Source organism: Prionailurus bengalensis, chromosome C1 (assembly GCF_016509475.1).
Source record: "Prionailurus bengalensis isolate Pbe53 chromosome C1, Fcat_Pben_1.1_paternal_pri, whole genome shotgun sequence".
Classification (NCBI taxonomy): Eukaryota; Metazoa; Chordata; class Mammalia; order Carnivora; family Felidae; genus Prionailurus; species Prionailurus bengalensis.
In genome coordinates this window covers 151,299,075-151,318,150 of record NC_057345.1, presented here as the reverse complement: position 1 = coordinate 151,318,150, position 19,076 = coordinate 151,299,075, and the positions used below count along the sequence as shown (strand labels likewise).

The 19,076-nt window shown below is 36.7% G+C and overlaps 1 protein-coding gene across 3 annotated transcripts in view; it reads right to left on the bottom strand.

Moving 5' to 3' along the window:
* TANK (TRAF family member associated NFKB activator) overlaps positions 1-18,512 on the bottom strand; it is a 93,732-nt gene extending 75,220 nt beyond the window's left edge. The window contains exon 1 of one of the 3 annotated variants that reach the window (XM_043576890.1): positions 18,312-18,512. Coding sequence is in view for 1 of the 3 variants with exons in the window: in XM_043576888.1 (XP_043432823.1) it covers positions 2,629-2,636 (8 nt within the window). In the remaining 2 variants the exon portion in view is untranslated. Of the gene's footprint in view, positions 1-2,628; positions 2,959-2,993; positions 3,123-18,311 lie in introns of those variants that run through there. The other 2 variants (XM_043576889.1, XM_043576888.1) reach the window with 2 other exon arrangements.
* Positions 18,513-19,076: the final 564 nt, after the last annotated feature.

The following is a 19,076-nucleotide window of genomic DNA, read 5'->3' as shown; positions in this document are numbered from 1 at the left end:
GCTCTTATGCTCTTTAAACTACTTCAGAGCAGAGAAAGAAGGAACTCTTCTCAGTTCTTTTTAGGAAACCATCATAACCCTGATATCAAACTCTAGCAAAGATAATACAGAAGAAGAGGACTATAGATGACACCCAATTACTGATTTTAAGTAAAAATGTTACCAAAAAGGAACCTTCAAAGAATAGAGGGCTCTTATGCTCTTTAAACTACTTCAGAGCAGAGAAAGAAGGAACTCTTCTCATTTTTTTTTTAGGAAACCATCATAACCCTGATATCAAACTTTAGCAAAGATAATACAGAAGAAGAGGACTATAGATGACACCCAATTACTAATTTTAAGTAAAAATGTTACCAAAAAGGAACCTATATGCTTAAATATTACACCATGATCAACTGTAAGGTTGGTTCACAAACTGGAAATCAACTAAAATAACCCATCATCCTAATAGGTCAAAGAAAAGCACACAATAGGTCACGACAGATGCCTAAAAGCCATATGACAAAACTCAACTTTCACTCCTGATAAAAATGTTTAGTTAAGTAGTAATGAGAAGACATCATCTTAACAACAAGAAATATACAGACCAAATGAACACTCAACATCTATTTTTCAAAATTGCTCGCAATATGCTAGCCAATGTAAACACACACACACACACACACACACACACACACACACACACACCTTGGTCCAAAATCCACTCTTTCGAAAAATCCTAGTAAGCTAGAAATATTAAAGACACTTCCTTGATAAACAGAACTTATTGGAAATTAATAGTAAATGCCATATTTAATGATGACATGGTAAAAGTATCCAAAAACTAAGAAATAAGAAAAGGACGGCCAGAATCACTGTTATTACATATCACTAGGCTGGATTACACAGCACTAGGCTGAAGAAACTAGCAATTCATTAAACCAAAGAAAGAAAAAAGGTATAAAGAAAGATAAGACTATGTTTAAATGATTGTTTTCCTAGAAAATTCAAGGGGGACAATTTATTAAAACTAATAAATTTAGAAAATCGGCCAGATGTATAATCACTCACCTACATACCAGCCACAAAGTATTTAGTGAATATAATAGCTAAAACAGACCAAAGGATTTTAATGAAACATAAACAGTTTACTTTAAATTTTATGTCAAAATGAGTGCAATAATATTCAAGAAAATTTGAAAAAGATAAATGAAGAAGGACCTGCTGTAGGAATTACTTAAAAAATGCCAGAATCAAAGAGATTGGTATTTGTATAGGGAGAGACAAATAGAACAAAGCGACAGAATAATAATAATAATAAAAGACCCATGTAAATTTATTATACTAAGGTAGTATTTCTAGTCAGGAAGAATTGATTTTAACAAATGAGTTCAGAAAAAATTGGCTAAATCCCTATCTTATATAATGTACAAAAATAATTTTCAGATGTTTTAAAGAGTAGAGCATAAAAAACTATAAAATAATTAACAGGCAATATAGGAAAATATTTTAATAATTTTTGAGTAGGAACTGCCTTAAGTGATAAAAAACAAAAACAAAACCTGGGCATTTTAAACCAAAAGACTGACAGTTCTTGAAAATATCTGCCATATATTTCATTAAGGATTAATATATCTGTCCTCTAATCAAATACAGATAAATAATTTTGAATAATAATGGGCAAAATATAGGGACAAACCAGATTAAGAGATGGTTAACTATGTTATGGTACATGCTGATAGAGGAATACCATGCTGACATTAAGATAAAATAGAGCTATGCATGGCAAGACTTGCACCATATATTTTTTGGTCTGAAAACTCAGAAAACAGAATAGTATGTATATACAATCTCACTTTCACAAGAGAACGAAATAACATGTTTTGTGCACATAAGAGAGATGTAGACGGTCTTGGAGTACCTACGACTGGAGAAAGGCCTGAGAACGTTTCATTTTCTTTAGAAATTGATGGCTTTATACATGGTTGTATCATTTTGGGGTTTTCCACCCCTTCCTAATGATGAGAAAATAATTTTTCAACAGAATACAGTACTTGCTTCTCTGCTACATTTGAAATGTGTATTCCAACCATGGTAAGCAGGAAGATCATTTTATTTTCCTACATTTTCATATCACTTCACTTCTGTTACTACCCTTTTTCCCTTAGGATAACTTGTCAAAAGCATCGGTGAGATAAACGACACTTTACATAGCAAGGCTGCTCTACTTTTGCTTGTTACAGTATAACAAGGGACACACCCACTCCTTGGTTTGAGTATCTTCCCCCTACGTTCTTCGCTTGACAAGCACAGCGTTTTACACCTGTAACTCGTTGTTTCTGTTCACACGAGAGTGGAGACCCTAAGTAACGCATGGTTCCCACTGCGGGTAGGGTATGCTTTTGCTTTTTCCGCCTCGCCCACCCATTCTCTCCGTCACCCTCGGGGAAGTTACCCCACTTCTCATTGACACGGCTATGATGACACCCCACAGGAAAGCAGAGAGCGGAATTATGCAACAACCTTGGGAAGAACAGAAAGACCTATTTAAAAGTTTTAGAAAGAATAACCACGATAATACTAGCTTCCGGAAGACAACCCTTGCCCCGAAGGGAGTCTGGGACACGCGTGCCGGGACCCACTGCTCACCCAGACATCGCAAGCCCTTCCTCCCCTGTCTCCCGGCGAATAGGTCAAGTCGGCGCGAGCGCTGGACGCGGAGTTGGGCAGGATCCCTCCCCACGCGGCGTCACGGCGGGGACAGCGTTGCAGTGCTGACGTCGCGGGCCCGGAAAACCCCTCCCGGGTCCGCTCTGGGACGTACACCCGGGTGGTTTCTCTCGCACAACGTCCCTCTCCACTCTTGAGAGCTGGTTGTCTCCGCAGCTCTTCGGCTTCTTTCCCTGAGGCACCAGTACTACCAGCGCACCGCCCTCGCTCACACACACAAGTTCCCCGCCATTGTGTTCGACGGGTTCCGAAAGACGAACTCGCTCGCGAAGTTTCTTACTCACAGTTCAGGGATTCCGCGCCCGGGATCCGCGGCGCCCGGCCGAGTGAATCGACCGGAAGTTGCTTTCCGTTCCTGTTCAGAGGGCAGCGCCTGCGCGCGGAGCTTTTAACCCTTCACCCTCCACCCGGCCAGGCCGAACCAGACCTCTCTCACCCCACCCACACTCGCCCCGCCCGTCCAAGCCCCGCCCCGTCCCGTCTCACCGGGGAAAGGAAAAAGGACGGCAGCCCAAACCCATCAATGTCAAGGTTAAAGGTCACCTGCCGGCCTTCGTTAGAATTTTTCCTAAAGAGAAAATAACCAGGTTTCACATCACCCTGTAAGTGGGTTAGCATACACAAGAATCATCTGACAGACTTGTTAAAGACGTAGATTTACCAATTCACCCCTAGAGATCTTAGAGTTCAGAGCAAACTGGGTTGTGGGCGGAAGCCTGGAACCTGCATTTTTATCGAATCCTCATGTAAATGTGATTAAGGTGGTTAAGGTCCACACTGAGAAGCACTACACATACACACACACACACACACACACACACACACCCCCATTTGGCTTTTTCCCAACTGTAACACCTTTCACTAAATATACTTACTAAAGTTGGATAGTTGGTAAATACAAGCAGAACTTCATAGAAAATTCTCATGAATTAAGACTTCCCCATTATTCCATTTCCTCGGCATGCCTGAATATTCTCCAAGATAGAAATTTTAGACATTACATCTAGAAATGTTGGAACTCCCAGTTTTAGCTCTGATACCTACTGGTTCAGGCAAGTTGCTTAACCTAATGAACCTTAATTTCTTATCTGACAAATGGAGACAGTGATAACCTACTTCGCTGGATGAATGGTCAATCCAATAATGTAAGCAAAAGCACATGGTAAATTTTAGAATGTTCTGCAAATGAAAGATATTGTCCTGACAGCCTCATGTCAGGCTGGCTTCTTGCCACCATCAAGGTTTTCCCTGGGATTCTTTGCATGAAACTACTGCACATGTGGAAGCTTCCTGACAGCATTGAAGTCTAGGACTTTCCACATTGACTGGAGCATAATTGCATCTGACTGAATGCATATAGCACTCTCAGAAGCTTCCATATTAATTACCTATTTATTTATTTATTTAATTTAAAAATATTTTTATTATATAAATATTTATTTTTGAGAGAGAGAGAGAGAGAGACAGAGCATGAGCGGGGGAGGGGCAGAGAGAGAGAGGGAGACAACAGAATCTGAAGCAGGCTCCAGGCTCCTATCAGCACACAGCCCGACACAGGGCTCGAACCCACGAACTGAAAGATCATGACCTGTGCCAAAGTTGGGTGCTTAATTGACTCAGCCATCCAGGTGCCCCTTAAAATATTTTTAGAACTCTCACTGCTTTTGTACATATCTTACATGGGTTGATGCTGTTTGAAAAAGACCTCATCATCAAGCACAAGCATACTAAGGACATTGAAGTAACAGTTTGATAGACAGGATTAAAACGAGCAGGAGTGGCTCGGTGGGATGAGCATCTTACTCTAGATTTCAGCTCAGGTCATTATCCCAGGGTCGTGGGATAGGGCCCTGCATTGGGCTCTGTGCTGACAATGTCAAGCCTGCTTGAGATTCTCTCTCTCTCTCTCTCTCTCTCTCTCCCCCCCTCCCCTGCTCACACTCTTTCTCTCTCTCTCAAAATAAATAAATAAAAATTAAAAACAAACAAACAAACAAATAAACAAATAAAATGACTGTGAATACTATAGGCTGTTATCAGGTACAGCCTGCTCTAGAACATAGGTTCTCTATCCATAGACTTGGTAAAATCTTCTGCAATTGAGAACTTTCTTGTCCTAGGGATCTTGGCCAAGCCCTGCCTGAACAGGTCTTCAGTCAGTGATTCTTTCTTCATTCTGAAGACTCAAGCCCAGGCCTGGAATTCTTGAGCTCCCTTTTTTCTGGTCACATGGTCCCATATAACTTAGAAGGTGGTATCTTCTCATGGGAACTCAGCATCTTGCTCCCTGGGATTGTAGTTTTTCTTTGTTAGAGCAGGAGGATCAAGTTCTGGTTGCTTCACTTTCTTCTTACACTTCTGAGCCATGGTTATTTGCATTATTTTCCTTAAGCCTGCGAGTCCAAGGGTTTAAAAGCCTGCCAAGTTGCAGTGCATTTTAAAATATTGAGCTTACTTTTAAAAGTTAAAGCCTGGGGCGCCTGGGTGGCGCAGTCGGTTAAGCGTCCGACTTCAGCCAGGTCACGATCTCGCGGTCCGGGAGTTCGAGCCCCGCGTCGGGCTCTGGGCTGATGGCTCAGAGCCTGGAGCCTGTTTCCGATTCTGTGTCTCCCTCTCTCTCTGCCCCTCCCCCGTTCATGCTCTGTCTCTCTCTGTCCCAAAAATAAATAAACGTTGAAAAAAAAAATTTTAAAAGTTAAAGCCAAAATATATTGCAAAAAACATTTACACAAACAGAAATATCTTGTATGTAACATTGTGATCAGTTGAAAAGTTTCTGTAGTAAGTAGTAATTGCGTTAAACATGACAGTAAAACACTGTTTTTTTAAAGAATTTATTTTTTATGGCAGTTTTGGGTTTATAGCAAAATTGAGTGGAAAGTACAATATATGCATAAGCCTCTTCCATTATCAACATCTCCCACCAAGTGGTACATTTGTCACAACTGATGAGTCTACATCAACATAATATTATCATCCAAAGTCCATAGTTTATTTGAGGGGTCAGTCTTCATGTTGTACATTCTATGAGTTTGGACAGATAGATAATGACATGTATCCATCATTATAGTATCATACTATAGTAGTGTAGTTTCACTGCCCTAAAAATCCTCTGTGCTCCACCTATTCATCCATTCCACCCCCAGTCCCAGGCAATCACTAATCTTTTTACTGTCTCCATAGTTTTGCCTTTTCTATAATGTCATATGGTTGGAATAAAAAGGTACGTAGCCTTTTCAGATGGACTCCTTTCATTTAGTAATAAACATTTCAGTTTCTTCCATGTCTTTTCATGGCTTGGCAGTTTATTTCTTTTTAGCACTGAATAGTATTACATTGCTTGGGCGTGCCAGTTTATTTATCCAATAACCTACTGAAGGACATCTTGGTTGCTTTCAATTTTTGGTGATTACAAATAAAGCTGCTATAACATAAGTGTGCAGGTTTTTGTGTGGACATAAGTTTTCAACGCCTTTAGGTAAATACAAAGGAGTGGAATTGCTGGATCATATATATTTTTAGTATGTTTTTTAAAAATGTTTACTTACTTATGGGGGGGGGGAAGAGAGAGAGGGAGAGAGAGAATCCTAAGCAGGCTCCATACTGTCAGCACAGAGCCCAACCAGTGGCTCGGTCTCAAGAACCATGAGATCATGACCTCAGCTGAAACGAAGAGTAGGACGCTTGATCAACTGAGCCACCCAGGCACCCTTAGTATGTTTAGTTTTGTTGGAAGCTATCAAACTATGTTCCAAAATGACTGGACCACCAGCAATGTATGCCCACCAGCAATGAATGAGAGTTCCTGTTGCTCCACATCCCTGTCAGCATTTCGTGTTGTCAGCGTTCTGGATTTCAGCCATTCTAACAAGCATGTAGTATATCTCACTGTGTTTTAATTTTCACTTCCTTGATGACATATGATGTGGAGCATCTTTTCATATGCTTATTTGCCATCCATACATACATCTTCTCTGGTGAGATATCTGTTAGGGTCTTTGACCCATTTAAAATTTGGCTTTTTATAAGCCATACAGAGAAAGACAGATACCATATGTTTTCACTCTTATGTGGATCCTGAGAACCTTAACAGAAACCCATGGGGGAGGGGAAGGAAAAAAAAAAGAGGTTAGAGTGGGAGAGAGCCAAAGCATAAGAGACTCTTAAAAACTGAGAACAAACTGAGGGTTGATGGGGGGTGGGAGGGCGGGGAGGGTGGGTGATGGGTATTGAGGAGGGCACCTTTTGGGATGAGCACTGGGTGTTGTATGGAAACCAATTTGACAATAAATTTCATATATTGAAAAAAAAATAATACAAAATTTGGATTTTTAGTTTTCTTGTTGTTGAACTTAGAGTTCTTTGTGTATTTTGTCTAACAGTCCTTTATCAGATGTATCTTTTGCAAGCATTTTCTCCCAGTCTGTGGCTTGTGTTTTTATTCTCTTCACATTATCTTTTGCAGAGCAGAAATTTTTAATTTTAATGAAGTCCAACTCATCCAACTTTTTAGTAAATTGAAAGAGCTGCTTGGTGACTTCTAATTGAAATGGTGGAATGTAATAATACACCTAGAATGCATAAGCATTTTGAACGTGGAGATGCTAAAAAATTTGAATAAGGAAGAAAAAATTAAACATACACATTTCTTAAATATACTTTTTCCTCTCTTTTCAATTCCATGATATTGTAGTCATAAAGAGAAATGGCTACATATTTCTCCAGTGTGTGAAACATGCATGCATGCTGGGATAGATAGAGGAATTTCATGCTAAAACAGTTTCAAACATTTTCCTTTTTCTATAATGATGATTAATTTTTTAGAATTGACATACAGTATGTTTTACTGAGGTTAAGACTTGAGTTGAGACATTTATTTGAGGATTAATCCTTTAAAAGGATGACATAATTTCCCTACAATTTTCCTTTATTCATATTATGTTTATATACCTTAGGTTAGCAAGCAGGACTTTGAGGTGGAGTGGGATGAAAATGAGAACTGAAAAAAAGGGGGGCACCTGGGTGGCTCAGCAGGGTAAGGACCTGACTCTTGATATCAGCTCAGGTCATGATGTCATGGTTCATGAGTTTGAGTCCCACTCTCTGCCCTCTGTCTCCCTCTCTCTCTGCCCCTCTCCTGCTCTCTCTCTCTCTCTCTCTCTCTCAAAAATAAGTAAATAAAATTAAGGAAAATGAGAACTGCATACTCATTGAATATATTTTAGTTTCTATTTTCAAACTGCTTAATATTTTATTGAGAGTTCTGAATATAAATCTAGGGAAAAGGAAAGCTGCCAGTATAAACACCTACTACAACTTGGAATGCCAGGTATGCATCAATGATCTCAGCCAAATCTTTGATGTGAAATATCACTATTAATAGAATCTGGTTGACTTCTGATTTAGGATGACATCTGGACTAGCTGTTTGTGCCTTAGACTCTAAATTAAATTACTAAAGAAAAATTAGAGAAATATGAAAACTCATAATAGTTTTGAAAGGAAGAACTGGTGGCCAGATCCAGCATGTATAGATGGCTGAGCAGGCTCTCCCCTGTACAGAGCACCCAGCTGACAGAGGTGGTCACTTGCCAAACCTTGCCCCCTTGGGCTTGAGTATACCCCAAAGGGGTGCCTTTTTCTAAGTCAGAAAAAGATGTCAAAAGAGAAACTGTAACCCTGTTGACAAGCATCCTAGTAACAAAATGTGACAGGATTTCCAATCATTTGCAAGACCCGTGGGATTGAAATGGACATAAACTTTGTTGCTTGAAGATAAAGAATAGTAATGGTTATAATTGGCCTGAAGAATAGTAATAAAACTATCTGCCTCATGGAACCTACTAGTCAATTAAACAATAACCCCACTACTATGTGGGACCTGCACATAGTATTTGACAATTCTTTGCCCAAATATCACCCAATAATACTTCTCTCTGTTGTCCATTTTGGAGCTGTGGTTTGGACTACATACCAACATGATCCCAATGAGAGTGGACAAATGTTCCATATTTAAGGGTATGTGAAGCCAATAATGAAAAGGGATGAGCAGACAGAGCTGTGTGTTGGGCTCTCTCTGAGACTTCGATTTTTAATCTATGGTTCCTATCAAGGAAAAGACCAGTGATTGCTGCTGATTAACCAGGAGTTCTCCTCTTCATAGTGAAATAACTAGGCAATAAGGGTAAGGGATTTGGGCTCAGGTAAATACCTATAGTGACAAAATTGATAAATGTCAGCTTCAGGCAAAAGTGTAGCTGTGACCTGTGCATGTCTACTTGTCTCTCAGCTCTATATCTGTGCTGAGGAACTACTAGAAATCGAGCAGATAATGAGAAGAACCAAGAAAAATCCATACATCTGGTTAGTAAGGGCTATAGAATGCTGGGAATGAGAAAATACAAGACAAAGCATCCATTTTGAAAGATTATGCTGTATAAAGGAAGAAAATAGAGTTCTCAAAATGCAAAGAAAATGAACACTTTGGAAAATGGTTTACCAGAAGCATAAGTAAATGGAAAAAATCTGCTTTGCATTTTCTATGAAAAAAGAGATGTCATATTAGACAGGATATTAGACGAAGAAAAGGAAGGACCTAGCTAAGAGGTAGGGAGAAATAACAACAAAGTTGGATAAGTTAAGATTATAGAAACATGCAATGGCAAAATTCAGATATTATTTGAACATAATCAAGGATGGAATCAATACTACAGAATATTAATCAATGATTAGGGTAAAAGCTTGAAAAACTCTCTCAAATGTCAATGGAAAGGTCAAACAGAAGAAAACCATGAAATGGAATAGTGGAAAGATAGTTCTCTACCTTCTTCCTGGAGAAAAGATCAGAGTAAATGGAACAGAAATACCAACTATAGATACATCAGAAGATGTATCCAAAGCAATTGGAGATGAAAAGGACTCTAAGTTTTGAAACTTAATTAATGGAATGAGACCAAACACTTGGACATATCCTGATAAAATTTTGATATTAAATGATCTATCAATTTATTTATTCAGCAAATATTTTGTGAGTGCTTGCTATGTGCTAAAAGTTGGGGCTACAAAGATGACTAAGACACAGTCCTACTTTAAAAGAACTTCCTGTCTGTTGTGGGTAACACACATAGAAGAAGCAGGCAATTGCTCCGCAATGTGGTATTACAATATTACAATACGGGTTAAGTATAGGGTACTTTGAAAACACACTGGAGAGGCTTGAGTTCAGGCTTGAGAGATGAGGGAAGTTTTCTTATATCTAAAGTATGGCAAAAATTCAACAAGAATACAGAGAGAAAAAAATAAATTACTCGCAAAGAAAGAAAAATAGAAAAAAATAGACTATCTTCAACATTAAGCTTCAGAAGCTGAACAGAATAACATCTATAATTGCATGGGAAAGGTTTAACTTTTAAAGTCTATACCCACCCAAGTTGTCATTCACATAGGAAATGAAAACAAAGATATTCTTTGATACTTCAAGGCTCACAAATATACCACCCATTTCCCGAAATAGTTGAAGATACACTTGTGTTGGTCAAGAAGGGAATCAAACTTTTAAAAAGAAGGAAAGGTAAAATTCTGAGATAAAAGAAATATATCTAAATATTGGAAATAATTTAATTATTGGATTAAGTAAAAATCTGTAGCAAATATAATGAGGCTATTAAAAGTAACTTTGAAGACATAAGGTGCAAGTATAAATAAATAGCTTAATAAGAATGTATTCTAAAATTCTTGTTTATAGAAACAAAAACTCAAGTGGGTGGAAGAGAAGTGGCAGGAAGTAAAATGTTCTAATTTACTAATTTTCTTATCTTCTACATGTAGGAATAAGAAATAATAAATAGGATGTCCTTTTAACAATAATAATTGAACATATATTGTTTTAGGTTCTTTTTTAATGTGAAGGTAAGTAGCTATAAGTAGAATTAAAATTTTTATGGTTATTTTTTCACATTAAGAGAGGAAGAATGAAAAGCAAACATTGCCCATATAACAAAGCTATAAAACTCTTACTTCCTGACATTTAATCAGTCCCCCAATAAGGTAACTCATGAGTACTCCTCTGCAACATTTCTTGCATGCATATACTTTCTGTCCTCATTGTTAAACACTGTCTTCATAGCCATTTTCTGTCTCTATTGCCACTCTTTGTTCAAGACACCATCACTTCTAATGTATCATACTAGCCTCCTAATGGTTCGCCTCCCTTTCTCTCTTGTCAAACTCTGAATGTTATACTCAGTGAACTCCAGAAGGATAAACTCAAAGAGATCTATACCAAAGCATATTATAAGCAAACCATGGAGAGCCACAGATGAAAGAATCTTGAAAATAGTAAGACAGAAGTGACTCATGATGCACAAGGGAGCCTCAGTAAGATTAACAGCCAATTTCACTTTGAAATCATGGAATTCAGAAGGCAGTGGGATGACATATTTTAAGTGCTAAAAAAAAAAAAAATAGATGTCAACCAAGAATTCTCTATCTAGAAAAACTATTCTTCAAAAATGAAGGAAAATTTAAGATGTTCTGAGATAATCAAAAGCTGAAGGAGTTCAGTGCTAGTAGACTGAAGGAGTTCAGTGCTAGTAGATAAAGGGAGTCTTGAAGGCTCAGATAAAAGGCTACTAGACAATAATTCAAAGCATTACGAAAAATAAACTTTGACAGAGGCAATTACATTGGTGAATATGAAAGCCAGCATGATTATAACTCCTCTTTTTATTTCCTACATGATTTAAAAAAGACGAATGCTTTTAAAAATCATAAATCTATATTAATGTGTACATAGTGTATAAAGATAAAAATCTGTTATTACAACAACATAAGAGAGAAGCTAAGCTGTATAGGAGTAAAGCTTTTGTATATTATTGAAGTTAAGTTGGTATTAATTCAAACTGGATAGTTACAAATTAAGTTGCTAATTATAATCCTTATGGTAAGCACTAAGACAACATTGAAAAAAATACATAAAATAAAATGAGAAGGAATAAGGTGGTACAAAGCCAAGAACCAATTAAACGCAAAAGAAGACATTAATGTAAGAAGTGAGGAACAGAAAAATGGTATAAAGCATACAGAAATCAAATAGCAAAATGGCAGAAATAAGTTCTTCCTTAGCAGTGATTTCTTTAAATATGAATGAATTAACCTTTCTAATCCAAAGGCAAAACTTAGCAGAATGGATAATGTAACATGATCAAATGATATGGTTCCTACCAGAGACTTACTTTAGATCCAAAGACATAAGTTGAAAGTAAAATGATGGAAAGAAGATTTTCCATGCAAACAGTAACCAAAAGAAAGATGGGGGTGGTTGTATTAACATCAGACAAAATAGCTTTCAAATCAAAAACTGTTACAAGAGACAAAGAAGGACATTATACACTGACAAAAGGGCCATTAATCAAAAAGATACAGCAATTATGCACATATACACACCAAACAATAGATCCCCCAAATGTATGAAGCAAATATTGATAGAATTGAAGGGAGAAACAGACAGTACTACAATAACAGTTGGAGATTTTACTACTTACTGCTTTTTTTTACTTTACCACTTTTAATGATGGGTAGAAAACAGAAGATGAAAAAAGAGAGAACTTGAATAATAGTATTAATCAACTAGACTTAACAGACATATATAGATCACTCCACCCGACAACAGCAAAAGACACATTACTCTCAATGGAAAGTTCTTCAGGATAAATCAAATGGTAGGCCACACACACACACAAAAGCCTCAATATATTTAAAAAGATTGAAGCCATACAAAGTATCTTTTCTAACCAGAATGAAATGAAGCTAGATGCCAATTAACAGAAGGAAAACTGGAAAATTCAAATATGTGCAAAGTAAGCAGCACATTCTTGAACAACCAATCAAAAGAGGAAATCACAAGGGAAATGAGATTTACTTAGAGATTAATGAAAACAAAATTGTACTATACCAAAACTTATGGAATGAGTGAAAGCAGTGCTCAGAGAGAAATTAATAGTAGTAAACATCTACAATAGAAGAGAAGAAAGATCTGTAATCAATAACTTAACTTCACACTTCAAGGAACTAGAAAAAGAAGCAAACTAAACCCAAAGCTAGCAGAAGGGAGGAAAGAATAAAGATTAGAGCAGAGATAAATGAAATAGAGAATAGAAAAACAAAAGAATCAATGAAGGCTAAGTCAGTTCTTTGAAAAGACCGCAAAATTGACAAAACTTTTTCAGAGAATAATAAGTAACTAAAATCAGATATGAAAGTGGAGACGTTGTTACCAACCAAATAGAAATAACAAGGATTATAAGACAATACTATAAACAACTATCTGTTAACAAATAAGATGATCTAGCTGAAATGTAGAAATTCCTAGAAACACACAAACAATGAAAACTAAATCTACAAGAAACAGAAAACCTGAACAGACCTATAACAAAGAGATTGAATCAGTAATCAAAAACCTCCCAACAAAGAAAAGTCCAGAACCAGATGGCTTCACTGGAGAAGTCTATCAAACACTTTAAAAAGAATTAGCATCTATCCTTCTTAAATGCTTTAAAAAAATATAAGAGGAGGGAATGCTTCCCAACTCATTTTATGAAGCCAGCATTACTGTGATATCAAAGTCAGACAAAAACACCAGAAAAAGAGAAAACTAAAAACCAACATGATTTATGAATAAAGATTTAAGATTCCACAAAATGTTAGTAAACTGAATTCTATAGCATATTAAATAGATTATGCCTCATGACAAAATGTGATTTTTCCCTGGAATGCAAAGATGGTTAAAGAAAAAAAAAATCAATGAAATACACTACATTATCGAATAAAGGAAAAACACCCTACATGATGCTCTCTACTGATGCAGAAAAGGCATTTAACAAAACTAACTTCCTTTCATGAATAAAAAAAAAAAGACTTAGAAAACTAGGAATAGAAGGGAACTTCTACAACACAAAAAAGAGAATTTATGAAAACCCATAGCTAACATCATACTCAATGATGAAAGAACAGAAGTTTTCCCCCTGAGATCAGGAAAAGACAAGGATGTTTTCTTTCACCACTACTATTCAACATTGTCCTGAAAGTTTCAGCTAGAGGGATTAAACGAGAAAAAGAAATAAAAGGCATGTAAATTAGAAAGAAGTAAAAATATTTATATTTACAGATGGCATTATTTTATATACAGAAAATATCCTGAGGAATCCATAAGAAAGCTACTAGAGCTAATAAGTGAGTTTGGTTGCTCCTTAAAAAGTTAAAGAGAATTACCATATGACTGCACAATTTCACTGCTTGGTATATACCCAGGGAGAATTGAAAACAGGTACTCAAACATATACATGTAAAAGCATAGTCATAGCAGCACTATTTACAATAGACATAAAGTGAAAGTAGCCCTACTATCCTACTCAACAATACATGAATGGATAAACAAATTGAGGTATGTACATATGATAGAATATTGCTTGGCCATAAAAGGAATGAAGTACTGACACATGGTACAGCATGGATGAATCTTGAAAACATTATGTTAAATGAAAGAAGCCAGTCAGAAAAAGTCACATGTTACATGATTTCACTCACACAAAATATCCAGAACAGGTCCATCCATAGAGACAGAACACGGATTGCCAGAGGTTGAGAGGAGCAAGAAAAGCAGAGCACTGCTTAATGGACAACAGAGTTTTCTTTTGGGGTAATAAAAATGTTTTAACACTGGATAGAAGTGGTTGGTTGCACAACCTTGTGAATGTAGTCAATGCCACTGAATTTTTCACTTTGTAAAGTTTAATTTTATGTTATGTGGCTTTTACCTCAATTCTTCAAAAAGGGAGAAAATAAGAAAATCTGAATAAACTATGCATTGAGTTAAGAAGAATGTACGAATACTGGTTCCTTAATGTACCATACTAATGTAAGATGTTAATAACCGGGGACCCTGGGTGATGGGGTGGTGTATGGAAACTGTTGTGTTTGCTCAACAGTTCTCTAAATCGAAAACTGTTCTAAACAAACAAAATCTATTAACTGAAAAAAGACTTCGTTGTCCTAAATAATTCTTGGATCAAAGAGGAAACAAAACTGCAAACTTATTTTGAAAACTTAAAATAACGAGGGGCCTGGGTGGCTCAGTCATTTAAGCATCTGACTTCGGCTTAAGTAATGATCTCACAGTTTACGAGTTTGAGCCATGCATCAGGCTCTCTGCTGTCAGCTTGGAGCCTGCTTTGGATCCTCGGTCTCCCTCTCTCTCTGTCCCTCTCCCGCTCATGCCCATGTATTCTCTCTCTTAAATAAACATTAAAAAAAAAAACCTTTGAAATCATAAATAAACAAAATTGCTAATGAAAAAGGGTTATCTACATGATTGTGGAGATTATAAAAAAGTACGAGAATACTGTGTATGGTAATACCTTTGAAAAATTTGATGACAAGGATCATTTATAAGCAACCTAAACTGCATGAAAAAAACAGCATAAAATCCAACAATATCAATAACCATAGAAAATATCAGAAAGCTTTTAAAGAACTACATCCAAAAGTGGGTGCCAAAGATAAACAGTGGGAAGATTTGCTCTTTAAATATTTCAAGGAACAGAAAACTCTCATTAAACCTTTTTAGAACATAGAAAACTTTGGTATTTTTATCAGAAAATAAAAATACAGATTCATTTCACTTGTGAAAATGAAAGCAAAAGTTCTCAGTAAATTACAGATATTTCTTTTTTTTAATTTCTATTAAAAATTTTTTTTATGCTTATTTTTTAAGAGAGAGAAACAGAGCACGAGTTGGGGAAGGGCAGAGAGAGGGAGACACAGAATTCAAAGCAGTCTCCAAGCTCTGAGCTGTTAGCACAGAGCCCTATGTGGGGCTCGAGCCCATGAACCACGAGATCGTGACCTAAGCCAAAGCAGACACTTAACCACCTGAGCCACCCAGGCGCCCCCAGATAATTCTCTTTTGGCATACATTTTCTTAATATAAATTGGCATAAAATTAATTTGATTTTTTTTAACATTTATTTATTTTGACAAACAGAGACAGAGCATGAGTGGGGGAGAAACAGAGAGAGAGGGAGACACAGAATCCAAAGCAGTCATAAAATTAATTAATTTGGACACATGCTTTGCACACCACTGTTGGTTATAACAGAGTTGTGGCTTACAACTAGCACAGTCATAATAAGGAGAAAGCTTTTTTGCACAAAGCTGTAGGAACAGCTGCTTTGTTTGAGTATCTGGTTACTCTGCCTGGATAGGGTTCCTTGGCTATGCTACATTGTTTTCATTCTTTTCTGTTAATTTGAGCTGCGAACTAAATTGTGAAGCCAAAATAATAGAGGAGAGGCATCTAAGCATGTGGATAAAGAGAAAATGAGGAAATGTGTAGGTTTGGTTTGGTTCATTTTGATCAACTAATTTATTATTTTAACTAAAGCAATAACTAAATATGCTTTATATTATAAATCTACCTTTATGATGGAGGCATGATTTTTTTTTTTAAATTTTTTTAACGTTTATTTATTTTTGAGACAAAGAGAGACAGAGCATGAATGGGGTAGGGTCAGAGAGAGGGAGACACAGAATCTGAAACAGGCTTCAGGCTCTGAGCTGTCAGCACAGAGCCCGACGCGGGGCTCGAACTCATGGACCGTGAGATCATGACCTGAGCCGAAGTCGGCCGCTTAACCGACTGAGCCACCCAGGCGCCCCGGCATGATTTTTTATAACATGTTTTTTTAAGTTTATTTATTCATTTTGAGAGACAGAGTGCAAGCAGGGGAGGGGCAGGGAGAGAGGGAGAGAGAGAGAGAGAGAATCTCAAGCAGGGATTCACGCTGTCAGCACAGAGCCTGATGTGGGGCTTGAACTCACGAACCATGAGATCACAACCTGAGCTGAAATCAAGAATCAGAAGCTTGACTGACTGAGCCACCCAGGTGCTCTGATAACATAGAAATTTTAAATAATGCAATTACCGTATTGTGTAACAGCAGAGCACTATATACTTTAAAGTAGACAAACCATAGAGTTGTCCATAATAATACCAAAATCACACTGAATTTGTTTAACATGAAGTACTGATACACCTTTACTAAAATAGAATGAGAAGTAGATTTGGTAGTTACTTGGTTTTCATGATAAATGTATTTATCTCAAACCAACAGCCATCGTCATTCTTAATGTTAACCACTAGGGAAATTCCCACTGAGATCAGAACAAGACATGGTTAGCTGCTATCTCCTCTGTTATTAAACACTGTCCTAGAAGTTTTGGAGAGAAGTAAAAAAAAAAAAAGAGGAGAAAAAATTATATTTTTCCTAAACAGGCATCACATATGAATTACCTAACTAATTTAGAACAAATAGAAGAACAATATAATAGCTGGATACAAGATAAAAATATGAAATAAAGAACTCTCCTAAATGATAGCAGTAATTAGTTAGAAAATACAGAGGAAAGAACATCCCTCTCCAATAGCGTCCCTAACTCTACACACAAAAAAGATAAAATATATTGGAATACATTTGATAATAAACAAAGAACCTATATGTTTCCCAAGGCCTTAATATACGGAAAGAAAAATAATGTGTGCAGACAAGAAGGTTCTGTATTGTAAGGATGATCTTTTCCTTCAATTAGTGCCTAAGTTCCATGAAATTCCAGCTAGAACTGTTTTTTCTTGGCAGAATTTAACGAATGTATTTAAAAGTTTCCACTTGGCCATGTCTTTTACTGTCACAAGTGTTTAAGGAAATAACTGGATGTTGGCCGTAGGGCCCTACTAGCTGCTTGCAGGAACCTCAGTCAGGTCTAGCCCTGAACCTCAGGGCTCAGGTTTAAGCCCTGGGTCTGCCACTTACTAGCTGGAAGATCCTGTAACTTTTTCTCTAGCAGACATTCAATAAATGGCAGTTATTGATGCTAATAATGATTTCTGATGTTTAATCTGTCCAAACTATCAACTTTTCCTAGGACTATCCTTAAGAAAAAACTTAAAGAAATAGTACATAATCCTTAAATATTCAAAAATGAATATTTTTTGAATATAACAGCCAATTGGTAATCAAATAAGCCTGGATTACCGTAATGGTGAACTCTTAAATGTTTTAAGATAGGAAATGCAAAGTTGTCTATAAGGTTAATATTTTACTGTAAAGAAATATTCATTAACATATGTTTCTTAGGAGATGAAAAAATACTAAACTTGAGTTAATTTTTGAATGGACACACTGGATCAGGCCAGAAGTGATCTTTAAGAATTTAGCTCCCCAGAAGTACAAATATATACAGTATTATTTTACTTTTAAATCTAGTAAGCTAATTATACCTTAACATATGCCAAATACATATCTTTCAAGTCTTACATTATGTTATAAAAACCACTCATTGGAGAAGATCTATATTCCAGATATAAACTTAAAAAATTATTTCAAGTAGAGACATACATTTGCTCCTAAAAGTTGAGAGGAATTTAAAAAGAGCACAGTATTTTCAAAAATTTTCTTTGGTCTCGGCTAGGGGCCCTATTTTTTAAAGGCCAAATTTCCAGTTATGACAATGAATACAAGGCATTATCGAATCATGTCATAAATTACTCACTTTGCAGAAGCAAGAGCGGAACAAATCTGCAACGCTTCAGTCTAAGACATCCAGTCCACCTTGCTAGTTGAGAATTGGTAGGAACAGCCCAAATTTGGCTTATCTCTTTTCCAAGTTAGAAGTCTTCCTTCACAGAGTAGTGCTCTTGAAAGACGTAGGCCGTTACAGAGTCTGGAAACTTTATCTGCAGACTCTAGCAATGCTGCCCAAACTGTCCTGAGCTCTCCCTTGTGTTGAACTGGGAACTTCCACTGAGAAATCCCCTAAATTGAAGACTTCCTTATTTGTAGCTCTCAACAGCCAATCGTGGCAAGATATTGAAATGAAGTAAAGACTACCAGAAAATGTTCTGTAAACCACCCATGACTATAGCCCTGACTTCCTTCTGAATCAAAGATACTTTTTCTTGAATAGTTAGGGCATTTTAACAAAAATCCGGAAATTGTAAACACAAAAATATTTTTGTATGAAACACATTTTCATGCAAGAGAATTTTAAAGTTCATTTGATAAATGGCGCTTTTTTTTTTTTTTGGCTTTTAAGAAGGCATTTTTCAACCTAAGCGGCATATTTATAAACAGCAGGTAATGACTACACTTGAGGGTGGTTGTCTTTGCTTCAAGGCCTTCAGAGGTCACATGGATGAAGCCTGGTAATAATAAAGTTTATGCTGGATGCCAGAGCATCATCTCAGGGACTAATGAAAAAGGTGAAGCAAAAAAAAGCTCTTAATTCAGCTTTCTCCTTGGGAGCTGAGGTGCCCTG